The sequence below is a fragment of the Talpa occidentalis genome, unplaced genomic scaffold (assembly GCF_014898055.3).
Source record: "Talpa occidentalis isolate TD23 unplaced genomic scaffold, MPIMG_talOcc4v2.1 talOcc4.12, whole genome shotgun sequence".
NCBI classification, from domain to species: Eukaryota; Metazoa; Chordata; class Mammalia; order Eulipotyphla; family Talpidae; genus Talpa; species Talpa occidentalis.
This window is the reverse complement of record NW_023601212.1, coordinates 89917179-89934411: the sequence shown is the minus strand read 5'-3', so window position 1 is coordinate 89934411 and position 17233 is coordinate 89917179. Positions and strand designations below refer to the sequence as shown.

General features: G+C 47.8%; 1 protein-coding gene across 3 annotated transcripts in view; it reads left to right on the top strand.

Moving 5' to 3' along the window:
* Window positions 1-17233, top strand: part of SCNN1B (sodium channel epithelial 1 subunit beta) — a 50534-nt gene that overhangs the window by 15274 nt on the left and 18027 nt on the right. For all 3 annotated transcript variants that reach the window (XM_054693797.1, XM_037507424.2, XM_037507423.2), the window contains exon 2: window positions 16617-16935. In XM_054693797.1, the coding sequence (XP_054549772.1) occupies window positions 16625-16935 (311 nt within the window). In that variant the 5' untranslated portion in view covers window positions 16617-16624. The remainder of the gene's footprint in view (window positions 1-16616; window positions 16936-17233) is intronic.

The window sequence follows — 17233 nt, the reverse complement described above, 5'->3', positions numbered from 1 at the left end:
CCATTTATAGATGAGACAAGTGAGGCTCCAAGTGGCAACGAGATGGGGCCCATCTGGGGCCCACCCAAATCTGATTCCAAACTCACATTCTTATTAAAAATAAAATTATTCATGTTTCTCCAGGGGAAACAAGCTCCACAGTGGGACCTACCACACGTGAACCTCAGAACATTCCCGGCGGACCTAGTTTTTCTGATTCTAGTCAGGGACACTCACTGCCTTTTAGTCCCAGGGGAATAGCTTCCTCCCTCCTCTGTCCCAACCCCTCACCCCCCAGCCCTGGTATCTTCCAAGGCTCAGCAGATACTATCCTCTAAGTCGCCTCCAGCCTTGGCAGGGAGGCGTGCTGGAGCAAATGAAACTGACCACATTCTTCCCTGCCACTGTCAACACGCGACACCCACCCTGGGCAAGTGGCCACTTGCCTGGCTGGGGAGGGGCAGGGCCACCGGCTCATGTGCTTGCCACTGGCGCCCCCAGTCATCTGCCTTTAGGACAGATGACACGGCTCCTGGAACTGGAGCTGGTGGGCGAGGTGTTTTCCCATGTAATTGTGATTATGCAGGATAAGGTCTGGTGTAGCAGAATCCTTGACAATAAGGAAAGCAAACACAGCAGTGAGACTGTCACAGGGTTGGAAGGCAGGAGCCAGCCAGGAAATACTAGTTCTGATGCCACCACCGCCTCTGGAACCATCCTTGGCTTGCCCTGTCCCCCAGAGGAGAGGAAGGTCCTCCCGCTTAAATTATGGAAAGAATTTTCCTGGTTGATTGAACACCCCTTCCTTTTGATTTTCTTTTTGACTTAAAGAAAACCTCTGAAAGTAACAGGAATTTTTGGAAAACAGGTACAAATAGAAGGACATAAATGGAAGTGGACATCCAATCTGAACTTCTCTTATATACTCTCATTTTGCAAAATACTAGACATTTCATCCCAGTCCATCCAGCATCCTCCTGCTCCCTCCCCAGACATGCATCTGAATTCTAAGAAACCTGCCTTTAAAAAACAAAAATTCTTCCGTCGTTCCCACTACCCCAACCACCATTTTTCCTCCTGGTTGATTTTTCCACATAGTCAAGAAAGCAACATTCCATCATAAGTTTTTTTTTGCATGTTGCTTTAAAAATCTTTTTCTCATTTATTATTTTTTATTATACAAGCAATAGATGTCCATGGCAGGAAAGTCACAAAACATGAAAAAACTAAAAACTTTTAAGTAACCCAAAATAATCACTAGAAACATTTTGGTGAACCCCATCCAAAACTTTTCCTATGCACATCGAATAACTATAAATCCATAGGGTTTTTTTTTTGTGTGTGTGTGTTTTTTTTAAATAAATAACCATTCTTCCATCATGAGCCTATACTGGGGTTTGCCCTGCTTGCCTGCTCCTGGTCAACATTTTGGGGGGTTGCTGTGAACTCTATATCCACGCAGGGAAGCTGGACAATGAGGGTCTCATCACCACAGGATGTGGTCACCTTTCAAACCCACCTGCAGTCCTTGGCCACCAGGTGAACAAGGAAATGACAAAGCAGGAGCATCTGGCCTCGTGACCAGACAGGCCCCCCCAAGGCTCTGCCCAAGGCTAGATACAGACTCGTTTCTCCTTTAAATGTCCATTCCAATAGACTTTTCTCATAGCTGTCATATCTTGCAGATTGGGGTCTTCCTGCTGGGTGATATCGTCTGGGTGGTACACCCGGGATGGAGGCTGATAAAATCCTTGACTGGGCAGTGGAGAAACCAACAGAACACTCTGCAAGGGGCTGCCAGGGTCAGACAGCTGGTTGTCTTTGAGTTGCAAACGGCGAGGTGTTTTATCTAATCTGGTGAGTTTGCAAGATGAGGAAGGATCTCTGCTGAATCTGTCTCCCTAAGCAGTGTGGTGTGTGGCCAAGGCTTTTAGATAGTGTGCAGAGAAATGTCTTTCATCTCTTCAGTAATTATTTATGTTGAGGTGTATTAGAAAGCATCTATAATTAGTAGCACCAAACCTGTGATTTTGTGGGCATTCTGGCTTAGCTAAAGTTGGTGTTTCAGTAAAAACAAGAGTGAGTCAATGTAAAGAAAGATAGAAGTCAGTGAGGATATAATTGGTACCCAAATGCAGCCCAGATCATGAAGGTCAACACTCAAGGTCAGCCCTTGGGATTCAGGCAACTGGGGAACAAAGCCCAATTCACCTCCCATTCTTGATCCCCCTTAAGCCACAAAAGGTACCTTCTGCAAGCTTCTTCCCTCTTCCCTTGTGAGCTGGACTCAAAAACGCAGAAGGCACTGGAACAGCCAGTACAGACACATCATCTGAATTCCTAAACCCTGGAAGCTGGGCTGGTCAGACCATTTTTCATCAGGGGAGTCCCACCCTGCAGCATTGTGGGACAGCGTTGTGGTGATGCCTCCAACTGCCCGCCAGGATTTCACCCTCTGTGCCTTGACTTAAGTGATTCTTTATGAAATGAGTTTGTTTTTTTTAATGGATCCATGCATTTGAGATTTCCTTTAGACTCTGGATTATCGTGTTGACCTATAAAGGGACCTAGCTGTTGCTGTTGATACTATTTATACAGATGGAAATCTTTACTTAAAAAAAAAAAAAAGATTTGGGCCTCCCCTGGTGGCGCAGCGGTTGAGCGCTGGGCTGAGAAGCTGCCTGCAGCCTCTGCAGCACCAGTTCGATCCCCGGCCGCTGGCGAGGGTCCCACATGGCGTGTAGACCTCTCCTGCCACCCGCTGCTCCCCTCAGCAGTGTACTTCATCAGTCTGCCTGTTCTATTTCCCGCTCTGGCTCTGGTGAATCCTCTCACCCTCTCGTGCTTCTGACTGTATCCAGTGCTTGTATAAATAAATAAATAAATCTTTAAAAAAAAAAAAAAAAGATTTTAGGCTTTTAACTAATCTCTTGGCTGGGACTGGTAAGAGTGACTCCTGAAGTGGGTGATGGATCATTTTCTTCATTTTCTTTTTTGACCTTTATAACTTTCACTGTCAAAAAGTGAGTTCCCATGAGAGATGGCGTTGTCAGGGGCTGTAATGGTGTTGAAGCTGTGGAAGAAGATGTCTTTGCTTTCAAGAGCGATGTAAGGAAGATTATAAAAGTGAGAGAATAGGATGTCAGCAATTTTCTTTAAAAAGGGAAGAAAGGGCCACCCCTGGTGGCACAGGTGGTTCAGGGCCGCGCTGTGAAGCTGTCTGCAGTCTCTACAGCGCCGGTTCAATCCCGGCCCAGCCGGCCAGGGAGGGTGCCACATGGTGCTGCAGACCTCTCCTGTCACGCCCCTGCTCCCCTCAGCAGTGTATTTCAGTCAGTCTGCCTGTTCTGTTCCCCGCTCTGTCTCTGGTGAATCCTCTCACCCTCCCGTGCATCTGGCCTGTACCCTGGTTCTTGTATAAATAAATAAATAAATCTTTAAAAAAAAAAAAAAAAAGAAAGGGAAGAAAGCAGGCCTCCCTGGTGGCCTAGGGGTTAAGTCTCAGCACTATGAAGCTATCGCCAGTCACTGTAGCATGAGTTCCATCCCCGGCCAGGGAGGTGACCCACATAGCACAGCAGACCTCTCCTGTCTCGCCCGCTGCTTCCCTTAGCAGTGTATTTCGTCAGTCTGCCTGTTCTGTTCCCTGCTCTGTCTCTGGTGAATCCTCTCACCCTCTGCACCTCTGGCCTGCACCCCAGCTCTTCTATGCAACAATAAATAAAATCTTTAAAAAATAAATAAATGTAAAGTGAAAAAAAGAAGGGAGGGATGAGGAAAACAGGAGGAAGGGAGGAAAAAATAGAACAAAATGGAGAAGGGATAGTGAAGTAAGTGACAGCATGGTAGAATCTGGGCAACAAATTCACAGGGTGTGCTTATAGCCTTTCTCCACTTTTGTGTGTGTTTGTGTTACTTTTCCCAAAAATGCTTATTTTTTTTTAAATCCCAAATATTTAGAATTAAAAAATAAATTTTAGTCTAAGCCTTGCCTTTGGATAAAAAGTTTCCCAAAGACTTGACCCTCCTTTTATTTTTATTTATTTATTTTTAAAGTGAATTTTTTTTTTTAAGATTTATTTTATTTATTTATTTATCCAAGCACTGGGTACAGTCAGAAGCGCGGGAGGGTGAGAGAATTCACCAGAGCCAGAGCGGGGAGCAGAACAGGCAGAAGGACCGAAGTACACTGCTGAGGGGAGCAGCAGGCGGCAGGAGAGGTCTGTGTGCCATGTGGGACCCTCCTCTGGTGGCCAGGGAGCACCCGGGGATCGAACCGGCACTGCAGAGGCCGCGGGCAGCTTCGCAACCCAGCGCTCAACCGCCGCACCGCCTGGGAAGCCCAACCCTCCTTTTAAGTCAAGGAAAAAGTATCACTGTATCACACTGGTCTCCCTTCACCTCCCCCGCCTCCCATGGGACAGACGTGCTGTGCCTTATCGGACCTACTGAATTCACCCTCACCCGCACTAGAAATCACCTGCACGGCATCACTTAGAGCTGTGTGGGGTCTGTCTGGTTGGCTTCCCGTTGGAGGGATTCTTCTGACTGTTTTGCTCCTTGTCAATGCTTTTTGTCTTTGGAGAACAGCCGCCCCTCCTCCCCACCGCCTGCACGGGCCCTTGACAGAGCTCAAGCTGCCAAGAGCCCAGGCACAGAGAGGGCTGTGATCCAGGCTTGTTCTCAGCAGCTCAGAGGCGGGTGCAATGTTGTTCCCAGCATGCGATGCGGAAACGCATGCACAGAGACACCGTGCAGCTTGCCCAAGATTGCACAGCACGCCTGTGGCTCAAATCCAAAGTTTGGCTCTGGCACCGAAGTCCTGAGCCTCTCCCCTACACAGGGAGTCATGGGTGTCCCCTCCCGGCAACCTCTATTGGATTTTTTCCCCGTATTGGGGAGAATTCACCCCCACATTCCAGTACAAGAGATAGGACACGTCCTTCTTTTGAAAATATGACCCCACCAAGCAAATGTGGGGACCCTTGCTGCAGGCTGAGCGGGTGTTTCGCCCCCACTTGTCCATGTGACATCTTAGAAGAGGTGCCCCTCTGTGCAGTTGCAGCCCTTGGGGGGCGGGGGGCCTACCACTAGCTGCAGGGCCTCTCCCCAGCTCTCCATCCTGGACAGACTAAACCCATTGCTCCCGGAGGGCAGGGAGAAAATCCGGCGCCAGCAGCCATCTGGGGCCATAGGGGCCTGGTCACTGCTGGGTACACCCGAGGTGTTGGCAGGATCCCTCTAAGGCCCAGATGGCCTCTGAAGGGGGGAGGGAAGGGGAATCCCCGTTGGCATTTCCCACCTGTGGCCTGCTTGTCTCCTGAGGAGCAGGGTGTGAAGGGCGTGGGGCTCTGTGCAATGCGGTCTCTTGTGCTCCAGGCATCGTGGAGCTGGCTGGGTGGAGGGGATGGGTCAGCGAGGTGGGGGGCTCAGTGTAACGACCCTCATCAAGACCAAACCAAGTTTTCCAGGGACCCTGGTGGCTGATCCCTGCAAGGTGTGGCCCGCGTTCCTCGCCCCCAGCAGTCGCTCTGAGGACTTACCTGACTTCATTACTCATCCTTCCTCCCAGGACCAGCCAGACTGGCACAGCAGGGCCGCCTTGAGCAGGATGGAGCCTGGCATGGAGCTGGGGAGCAGATGGCTGTGTCTGCTCCCCAACCCTCCCCCTGAGCTTCTGTCAGAGTCGCCACTCCCTTCTTAGCTCTCCTGGTCTGTGTTCAGAGCCTGCAACTTCAGCCTAATGGGCTCCCTTCTTTTCTGACACCCCAGATTACAAACTTCCTGTATTTGATGGACTCATTTGGCTTGGGGATAAGAGCAGAGCTCCTGAGTCACTGCAGAGGAGAGTGCATGGGGAGCGGGGGGCCTGCCCCCAGCTTGGCACAGCCCCAGAGAACTCACACCACCTCTTTCCCAGGATGACATAGAATCAGCACAGGAAGGAGGGATTCTATATTCCAGGGCCAGGTCCTGCCTCACACCCACATCCTCGTGAGCTGACACCGGCCGTGCAGAAGCCACGATGCATCTACACCCCTATGAGGGCTGTAGGAAGGGGTTCTGTTGGGGACCCCACAAGCCCAAGACAGCCCTCTCTGTCTTTCTTCATGTGGGACAGCATAGAAAGTAGCCTCCCTGGGGCAGCAGATGTGGACTGCACGCACAGGCTGTGCCAGCCAGGGCAGGAGTAGGGCCATGTCTGCACAAGTTGTCAGGGGACACCAATTGCCAGCCACTGGGACCTTAGGGAGGTGGGACTTCCCTGCGGGAAGCACTCTGTCCCACAAGAAGCAGAGTCTGTCTGGGTGCCACTTCTCCAGCTGGCCGCTCCCCAGGCATCACAGTCCCAGCAACCCAGGCGAACACCCAGGGTCGTTTTGAACAATCCCTCTCCTTGTGTGAGTAAGGAGAGCAGCAGTTACCAGCAGCTGCCCCTACCCCACTGGCTGTGCCCTGAGCAGATGCCACCTTTGCCTTATCTCAAAGGATCCCAAAGGCCTAGGAGGCAGGGATACGTTATCTCCACCTTACAGATGAGAAAATTAGGACTCAGAGGAGCCAACCTACTGTTGTCCTGGTCAAGGCCCTGTGAACGCAAGTTGCTTCCAGGCCCTGGATGTGGGACATTAGAGGGGCCTCAAAGGTTGATGGGAACCCCTCCCATGTGACCTTTGAGGGATGCTCTCTGCCCACCATCACCCCACCACGGGATGAAACAAGCATCCCCCTGACCACTGCCAGACAACACCCCAAAACCTGGGCAGGGTGCGGGAGTGTGGCCAGCACTTCAACACCACAGAGAGGAGAGTAATGCATCCCTGACCCCGCCAGAACACTCAGACATGACCTGAGCATGGCATTGCTATAAATTATTAGCATTTCAGGGCTGGGATGAACATTCAAGTGTCTCTAAACCAGCCTCCCAACCTCTGTCACTACACAACAGACAGAATGAACGAATTTGTATCAGGCATTACAGGTAGGGGGCCAGGTGGCTGCGGCTGAGGGCAGGGAGGGGCGGGGAGTACAGTGCTCCGGCCCAACCTCCCAAGGTCAAGTGCACCAGCAGCTCGGGCTCATGGGAAGCACTCAGGGCGCACCTGCGGGGGTTGCACCAGTCTAGTCATCCCTGCAGCCAACCCCCTCGCACCAGCCTGACCCACAGCTGCTCTTCCTTGCCTTCCCTCTGCAGCTCTTGGGGCGGGGGCTCGATCTGCACCCCGTCCACCCACAGCAGCCTTTTCATTATGGGAGGTGAGACTGTTTCCAGCTTGAGGGTATCCTAGGTTGCATTGAGGGTACCACAGGTTGCACTGAGGGTATCCTAGGTTGCATTGAGGGTACCATAGGTTGCATTCACTATCCTGTCCGTTACGTGCACACATGCACACACACAAGCACACACGTGAGCACCCGTGCAGGCACGTGCTGTGATGCACACATGCCAAAGAGGTAGCGCTGTTGGGCCGTTGCTGTCACATTTCACATGTAACGGAAACTGCCAAGTTCCACTCCAAATGACAGCATCCACTTGAACGCCACCAGCGTGTAAAGCTTGGCCAATAATAGTGATCACAAAACATTTTCATCGTTGTGGTTCCAGAGGCGGCCAGATTTTTTTTTTTTTTTACTTAATTCTGATCAACATAAATTTTCTAATGTAATTTCCCTTTTAATATTTCTTTTTTGGTCTCGCTGGCAGGTGGGCCACACAAAGCCAGGGGTTTATTTCTTTATGTGTGTTTACTGATAGGTGCCTGGCACTAAACATGCTGTGCACGGAGTAGGAGCTTAATAAATATTTAGTGGCTAAATAAAGGAAGAGAGTAAACATGGATAGGTTCCAAGATACAAAGTTGTGAGAAGAGTGACTCATTTTTTTTAAAGATTTATTTATTTAGGCATACAAAAACTGGGGTACAGGCCAGAGGTGTGGAGGATGAGAGGATTCACCAGAGACAGGGTGGGGAGCAGAACAGGCAGACTGACTGAAATGCACTGCTGAGGGGAGCAGCAGGGAGACAGGAGAGGTCTACTGTGCCATGTGGGTAGCTCCCTGGCCAGGGATCGAACTCATGCTGCAGAGGCTGCCGATAGTTTCATAGGTTGCGTCTTAACCCCTTGCACCACCAGGGAGGCCCAGAGTGACTCATTTTTAAAGGACTCCTTCCCTGCCTGAACACCCCCCTCCCCACCCCACACACACATCAGCACCCAAGGAGGGTGAGTACTTGAAGCTGCGTGTGTGACCTCTCAGAGGCAGGCTTTGCTCACAGGTGAGTAAGTCCACATCTTTGCCCCCTCTCTCTCTCTTTTTTTTTAACACATGCATGTAGGCTTTTTCCTCTCACTGGAGTGTACACCGAGGCAATACCACCCCCCCCCATAAGACCCCAGGGGCCTCAGCAGTGTATTTCAGTCAATCCGCCTGTTCTGCTCCCCACTCTGTCTCTAGTGAGTCCTCTCACCCCCCGCACCTCTAGCCTGTACCCCAGCTCTTGTATGCATAAATAAATAAATCTTAAAAAAATAATAATAGGCTTCTGCCTCTCCGCACCCAGAGGATGGTGAAGGGAGCCATTTTTCTCATTTCCTCCATTAGTCAGGGTGAGGGTGACTTTATGGGTGACCCCCACCCAGATGTCGGTGAGCCGCAGCCCTGGAGCAATGAGGTGCACATGTGCCCAAGAGGAGGCGCCCCCGCCATTGCTGGGCTGCAGATATCCCCGCACCTGCCACATGGGTGCTCTGGGCAGAGGCTCCCTCACGTGTGGGGGTGCGAGGTGGCTGGAAGCCGGCGACCTGGTTTCTATTTCCAGATCCGTCTCTGACTCACTGTGACCGTGGGTAAGGCCCTCCAGGCCCACATCACCTTCTCTGTGAAATGGGCATAATTATACCTACCCTGGTGCACTTAAGAGGATGACACCAAGAGCCATGAGGAAACCCTCAGAGGAGATCATGTGTTTCGGCTGGGGAGGAAGCAATTAGCAGAGAAATCCTAAGGGATGAGACGCAAGATGATTTTAAGTGATGCGTAGAGGAATCTTCTTTAAATAGTGAAATTATTTTAATGTGTCTTGGGCAAAAGCGGCTTAGCACATCAGCTCCCTGCGCCCGCACAGAGTTGCTTAGTGTTTGTGGGGTGGCTTAGGATGAGGCTGAATTTTTTTAGCAAGGAAAGTAGGCGGAGCGATGTTGCGGATCAAATAAATAATGATAAAATGATGATCGTGGGATTGAGCAAATGTGCAAAGCAGTATGCATGCGCTTGGGGACAACACCAAAATCAAATTTAAAAATACTGATATGAAAATCCATCGGAAATCCATTTAAAGCAAACACACTTAAGGGCACAGTGAACCGGGTGTTGACAAACTTTCTATAAAGGGCTGGTTACTAGTTTGGGTTCTGCGGACCACACATATCTCTTTCCCATCTTACTCTTCCTTTTTCAACCACTTAACAACAACAAAAAATCATTCTGAGCTTCAGGGTTGCCTGAAAACAGGCCTGGGGCTGGATTTCAAGCTGAAAAGTGCAGATCCTTGCTGAAAACTAAGAAATTTATTGAACAAATACAGAGAGCACAGCCTAAGTGAGGCCCATGTGTGAATCATTCTTATTTATAAACAACATTGATGTTTTAAAGGCTTTTTTTTATGTATTTATGCATACAAGAACTAGGGTGCAGGCCAGAGGTACGGGAGATGAGAGGATTCACCAGAGACAGAGTGGGGAACAGAACAGGCAGATCCACTGAAATACACTGCTGAGGGGAGCAGCAGGGAGACAGGAGAGGTCTGCTGCGCCATGTGGGTAGCTCCCTGGCTGGGGATCAAATTAATGCCGCAGTGGCTGCTGATAGCTTGAGAGTGCTGAGACTTAACTCTTTGCGCCACCAGGGAGGCCCCAACAACATTACTGTTTTACTTCCCTCCCACCCCTCCTGTGAAGTATTCTTAGGAACTTGGGGATTTTTTTAATGCATTTAATGTTTCAATTCATTGCAGGATTTTTTAATGAAAGATGCTCAACTTATCCCCCCTTTGCAGTCCGGGGCCCTTGGAGGACTCCTCCACCAGCCCAGGCATCTTTGATACGATAGTCAGGCTCTCCTTGTACATTTCTGGCACCAAAACTGTTTTCAGTCATTTTGCTAAGAAGCCCTGGTTCCTTTTGGTTAGGAATGGTATTTAGAGACCAAAATCTGGGCGCCTGCAATGCTCATAATATTTGTGTTTATAAATAGAAACAATGTCCAGGGTGTGCCTTGGCTCCTGGAAAGATTCAGGCCACTCCCTTAAAAGTCTCGTCCACCATGTTAGCCTGGTTCGTGAGTACCGTCTGACTGTCCCCAGAGAGCTTTTCTCGAACAAAGGGTCAGTCAGGTTCTGGGGCTGCCTTAGCAGAGGCAGAAACATGAAAGATTTTTCAATAACCAGCGTCAAATGCATGTTCAGGTTAACCTTCAATTAGCTATAAAAATCCAGCTACCCAGAACTCTTATTCCCTCATAACCTTGGATAATTGAGGTTTTGCTACAAAAATAAATACAGGGGATTTTAATGAAAGCATCTGACCTACCATTTAGAAGGGTCATAAAGTCAGATGTCCACAAAAGTCAAAGTAGGGAATTATTCATTTTTAAAAATGAGTGAAGTGGGCTGGGTATAAGACAATATGGAATGGGGAGAATTGGGGACACGTTCTCCATCTTAGGGGGCAGCTCTCGAAGAATATTATTATTTAAATGAAAACAATTGTTGGATCATTCTAATTTTTCAAAAGATGAAGAAAATCTAGATTTTAAAAAGTGAACTATAATTTTGAAATGGCAATAGATTTGAGTGTTTTGCTAAAACTTCATTTCAATATAATCATGTACAATTAAACACCTTCCTTTCAAATACAGCATTTGATGAGTTGTTACGAATGTAGACATCCAATCAACCACCATCCCACGTAAGACGTTTTCATGACCTCCAAAGAGAGGGGAACTTCTAGTGAAGCATGTTCACCACAGACCCAGCCGGTACTGATCTAGAGATGAGTGTGTCTTTCTAGTCTTCTTGTGAATGGACTCATAGAGCGCGCACTCTGGAGCACACACTCTTGTCTCCTTTAATTATTCTCCCATGTTGTTGTTTGTATCAGCAGTTGGTGTCTTTTAAGTCTGAATAGTATCCCATTGTGTGTCTGTGCCACAATTTATTTATTCACCTGTTCGTGCACGTTTGGATGGTTTCCAGTTGGGGGTTATTAATGAATGGGGCTGCTGTCGTTGTGGGAACTATGTTGCAGATCTCTGAGATAAATAAAAGCAGAATTGCTAAGTCATAGGATAAGTGTCCATAGCTTTATGAGGCACTGCCAATCTGTTTCCCAAAGTGGCTGTGCCATTCCAGCCAGACCTGTAGGAGAGTCCGATTGCTCCACATACCCTCACTGCCGCCAGGACTGTCCATCCTAGCGGGTGGACTAGACATGGTATCCCATTGTGGTTCGGATTTGCATTTCCCCAGTGAGGGTGGTTCACATATTTTCAGGTGCTTATGGGTCATTCATATGTCTTCTTTGCTGCAGTATCATTTCATATCTTCCTGTTTGGATTGTTTGTCTGAATATTACTGAGTTTTAAGAATTCTTTCTATATTCTGCATACAAATTTTTTGACATGTGTTCTTTCAAGTATTTTCTCCCAGTGATTTGGTTTTCAATTTTCTTAGCAGATGTTTTTATTTCAATAAATTGTAATTTATAAAGCTTTTATGATTCAGGATTTTTAGTTTCCTCTTTAAAAGCTCTTAGCCTACCCCAAGACTGCACAGATTTTTCCCCTATATTTTCTTCCACATGTTTTATAGTTTTAGCTCTTATGTTTAGGTCTCTGATCCATATCAAGTTAATTTTCATATCTAGTGTGGGGCATGTGGACATGTGGACATCCATTTGTTCCAGCATCATTTATTGAAAAGACTATCCTTTCTGCATTGAATTAAATTGGCACCTGTGTAGATCTATTTCCAGATGCTCTTTCCTTTCCACCAATCAGTATATCGATCATTACAGCAATATCATACCATTCGGATCAGTGTATTATATATAGTAAGTCTTGCTATCAGATAATATGTGTCCTTCGACTTTATTCTTTGTCAAAAGTGTTTTTTTTTCCCCCCTCTTTTTCATATCAAGTTTAGAATCAGCTTGTTGATTTCTCCAAAAAGTTTGCTGGATTTTGATTGAGATCGAATTAACTCTAGAGATTAATTTTTTAAAGATTTATTTATTTTATGCATACAAGAACTGGGGTACAGGCCACAGGTGTGGGGGGTGAGAGGATTCATCAGAGACAGTGTGGGGAACAGAACAGGCAGGTTGACAGAAATACACTGCTGAGGGGCACAGTGGGCAAGTCGGGAGAGGTCTGCTGCACCATGGGGGTAGCTCCCTGGTTGGGGATCAAACTCTTGCTGCAGTGGCTGCGGATCACTTCATAGGTTGCATCTTAACCCTTGTGCCACGAGGGGGGCCCTCTAGAGATTAATTTGAAGCTCATTGTCATCTTGACAATATTGAGTCTTCTCATCCGTTAATATGGCATCTCTCTGCTTATTTAGGTTTTAGTTAATTTAGATGTTTCTTTAAAACCATTAAAGGTGCCAAGACAATCCAATGGTGGAAAGAATAGTCTTTATGTTGGGACATGTGGATATCCTCACACAGTTCATTCAAACTGAATCAAAGATCTAAATGTAAAAGCTAAAACTATAAAACACTTAGAATAAATCATAGAAATGAATCTTTATAACCTTGGCTTAAGCCGTGGATTCTTAGATACAACACCAATGCACAAGCACCAAAAAAAAAAAAAAAAATATATATATATATATATATATATATATATAGACAGATTAGGCACAATCAAAATTGAAAACTTACATGCTTCACAGGACACCACCAAGAAAGTGAAAAAATAAGCCATAGAACAGGAGAATATTTTTATAAATCCTCCATCTGATAAATGACTTGTATAAACAATATATAGATAACTCTTACAACTTAATAACAAAGTAACCCAATTAAAAAGTGAGCAGAGGGCCTCCCCGGTGGCGCAGCGGTTGAGCGCTGGGTTGTGAAGCTGCCCGTAGCCTCTGCAGCGCCGGTTCAATCCCCAGCTCTCCCCGGCCACCGGAGGAGGGTCCCACGTGGCGCGCAGACCTCTCCTGCTGCCCGCTGCTCCCCTCAGCAGTGTACTTCGCTCCTTCTGCCTGCTCTGCTCCCCGCTCTGGCTCTGGTGAATTCTCTCACCCTCCCGCGCTTCTGACTGTACCCAGTGCTTGTATAAATAAATAAATAAATCTTTAAAAAAAAAGTGCGCAGAGGTGGGCCTTCCTGGTGGCACAGGGGTTAAGTCTCAGCACCACAAAACTATTAGAAAAGGTGGATTGACTGAAATACACTGCTGAGGGGAGCAGCCAGTGAGAAAGGAGAGGTCTGCTTCGCCATGTGGGTCAGCAACCTGGCTGAGGATCAAACTTGTACTGCAGGTGCTGCCAATAGCTTGATAGTGCTGAGACTTAACCTCTTGCACCACCAGGGAGGTCCCCTATAAAGCTGTTATTTTAAAAAGGAAATTATACTCTAAAAAAAATGTGCTAGCCACAACCAAAACCTTCTGCAAACCTAGTCTAGTCATGGGCCATCCATCCACAGCCCCTCATTCAAAAGATTGAGAAGAAATGACAATAGTAACAGCATTTACGTGTCAAAATATTAAGTAGATTGCATGAGTTTATCTTTTTTGATTGCTGAGTAATAGTCCATTGTGTATATGTACCACATCTTCTTGATCAGTCATCTATTTTTGGGCATTTGGGTTGTTTCCAAAGCTTAGCTATTATAAATAGTGCTGCTATAAACATAGGGGTGCAGGTGACCTTTTGAATTAATGTTTCTGTGTCATTATGGGGGGAGTGTGGGGAGAGGAAGGATGAAGGTCAAAATAAGGGGGGGTACAATTGTATGGGAATATAACCAAAATGAAAATGCATACATTGTGCAAAAATGAAAAATGATGTAAGAATTACATAAAATAAAATATTAAAAAAAATAATAAGTAGAGACACTTCCAATTAACCTTCTACCAGAACACTGAGTCAATCTCAAGGAAAAAAATAGATGTGTTATTCCCTTATTAGAACACAGAAACGACTGTACACAAAATTTTTTGTTTTTGCACTTGCTGCCAGCAACATCTACCACAAGTTCAAGGCCAAGGAGCAGATAGCAATCTGAGACTCCCCCAAGCATGACTGTCCACTCGTCTTGTGTCCACACACGGACTCAATCTCCACTTGGCTTGTTTGGGTTGGTTCGAGCTGAAAGCTGGTTTAAACCTTTCTACACAAGCTGTGTATACATTCCAAACCCAGGCCGTTTATCACCCGGGGAGTGAAATCTGACCGGGACAACAGAAAGTTGTTTTGTAGCATTTACTGATATTTTTACTTGACTGATGGCCCAAGGGAGCAAACTAGTTAAGAGATAAACCAGTACTCGACAAACTTCTCTTATTTGCCAACTATGGGCAGTTTTGGCTACATGCAATGCTATTGTTTACTCCATATTTTTCTTTAAATTTATCTCGTTTTTCACTGAAGCGTATTTAGGAACCTAAAACAAAAGCCGGCGTCTCTTGTCATACATAGAAGATTCTGCTTAAAAATAAGCCCAGTGGAAACCGAATGCTGTTCCTTCTCCTGAGCAGGCTCTTAGTCCCAGGCCCCAGTGTGGGAAGGGCAGCTGAGCAGGGTGTTAACATCTGTGCCCGCCCTCCCCAGAGGAGACTTTGTCCTTGCCAGAAGCCCAAGGTTCAAATGAGAATGGAGGAAGGAAGATGCCAGAGAGGCCCTTCATCTCTCTCTTTCACAGCTACTTGCTGGAGCCCAGTGTGCTGTTCATTCTTAGGCCTTGGGGTGCTGGGCTCCACAAGACAGACGAAGTCCCCTTTCAAGGTATAATTGTGGATAATAGCATCTAAAAACGAAGCCCTTGCAGTGCCCGGTCATGGGAACACTTAGTATTTGATACTGGTCTTATATGTAGTTACCTATTATTTCGGATGTTACCCATTATTTCAGAGCAGGGAGTGGGCCACCTGGGGAAGGGGGTTGGGTCACTCTGTGACCACCCATCCGACAGCCTGGGCAGTTGGCTTGTGGCAGAGCAGAGATGGCAGAGTTAGAGGGGGAAGCCCTGCTGCTTGGCTACGATCCCTTCTGGGGAAAAGGTGTGGGATGTTACTCTGCAGAGAATTAGGTCAGGAGTGATCATGCTTGCGCAAGTTGGGCATCTCTGTTTAGGTAGGATGCTCTGGTGCTATTCATTTGGCTATTGGAGGATCCAGGCACTGTACTAGGCTTGCAGGGATACAGAGCTGCTGTCCTTAAAGAATTTATGGTCTCACAAGAGTGAGAAGCTGCAGGCACAGGTGACAACACAGAATAGCACTGAGTGAATTTCTTTTTCTATGAAGTTTCTGCTGATTGTGATTGGCAGACGCCCAACTAGGATCAGCATAAGTAAGAAAGAAAATGTACCTCTTCCGTAGCAGACGAAGCCAGGAATAAATGGCTGGATCCAGGCCCTGGGAAAGTGTTCACTCAAAGTCACACAGCTAGAAAGTGGTGGAGCGGGCTCGAAGCCAGACGCTTGAGCCCCAGACTCTTCCTTCTTCACCACCCCCGGCACCTAAGAGCACAGGATCCCAGTGCCCCATCACGCTTTGAAACTACGCATGGTCATTGGATTCTTAGGTTAATTCTACCCACTAACAGCTGGTAACAAGGGAAGCCGATACTGAGCACCAGCCTGCCAGGCACTTTCCTCAGCGCTTTCCTGCATCTCCTGATTTCATCCTCTCAGCGAGCCTATCAGTGAGGTACACGTGTTCCCACTTTACGCAAGGCGAGCCTAGGAGTCGAGAGTTTAAGTAATTTGTCCATGAAGCTGGAAATTCCCAGAAAGTGGGAACCTTATCTGTCTTGCTCATTCTTGTGTCCAAAGGGACTAACACAGTGCCTGGCATACAATAGGTACCAAACAGGGCCTCCCCGGTGGTGCAGCGGTTGAGCGCTGAGTTGCGAAGCTCGTGCTCACTTCGGCAGCACATATACTAAAATTGAGTTGCGAAGCTGCCCGCAGCCTCTGCAGCGCCAGTTCGATCCCCGGCTGCCGGCAAGGGTCCCACATGGCGCGCAGACCTCTCCTGCCGCCCGCTGCTCCCCTCAGCAGTGTACTTCGTCAGCCTGCCTCTCTCTTCCCCGCTCTGGCTCTGGTGAATTCTCTCACCCTCCTGCGCTTCTGACTGTACCCAGTGCTTATATGTACAAATAAATAAATAAATCTTTTAAAAAAAAAAAAACAATAGGTACCAAATAAAAACTTCTTGGATGGATGGATGGATGGATGATGGCGGGTGGATGGATGGATGGCAGGGCAGGAGGTAGAGACAACTGGCATGTGCAGGTCTTCCTGTGTCCGGGGCCCATTTTTGGCCTCACCCGGGATACCCTTCGACTCGAGCCTGGTGTGGGTGGCATCTGCCCTGACTTTCCCGTGCCTCTCCGCAGGTGCCACAATGCAAGTGAAGAAGTACCTGCTGAAGTGCCTGCACCGGCTGCAGAAAGGCCCCGGCTACACGTACAAGGAGCTGCTGGTGTGGTACTGCGACAACACCAACACCCATGGCCCCAAGCGCATCATCCGCGAGGGGCCCAAGAAGAAGGCCATGTGGTTCGTGCTCACCCTGCTCTTCGCCTCCCTGGTCTGCTGGCAGTGGGGCATCTTCATCAGGACCTACCTGAGCTGGGAGGTCAGCGTCTCCCTCTCCATCGGCTTCAAGACCATGGACTTCCCGGCCGTCACCATCTGCAACGCCAGCCCCTTCCAGTAGGCGGTCCTTGGGGGCTTCTGTTTTGCTCTCCTTTTTTAACGACTTCCCAACTTTCCTTCCTTCCCTGCCTGCCTTCTTTCCCTTTCTCCTTCTCTCTTTCATTTCCTCTTTGCAGCAAAGAAGATTCAAAATTCATAAACGTCCTAAGTTTAAAGAGAATCTAAACATATACCTGGTAGCCCCCGCCATCAGGCGCACCAGCACCTATTTATTGGTTCAATATGTATTTATTGAGCACCTATTATGTGCCAGGTATTGTTCCGGGTACTGGGAATGCATCGGCGAGTAAAAGAA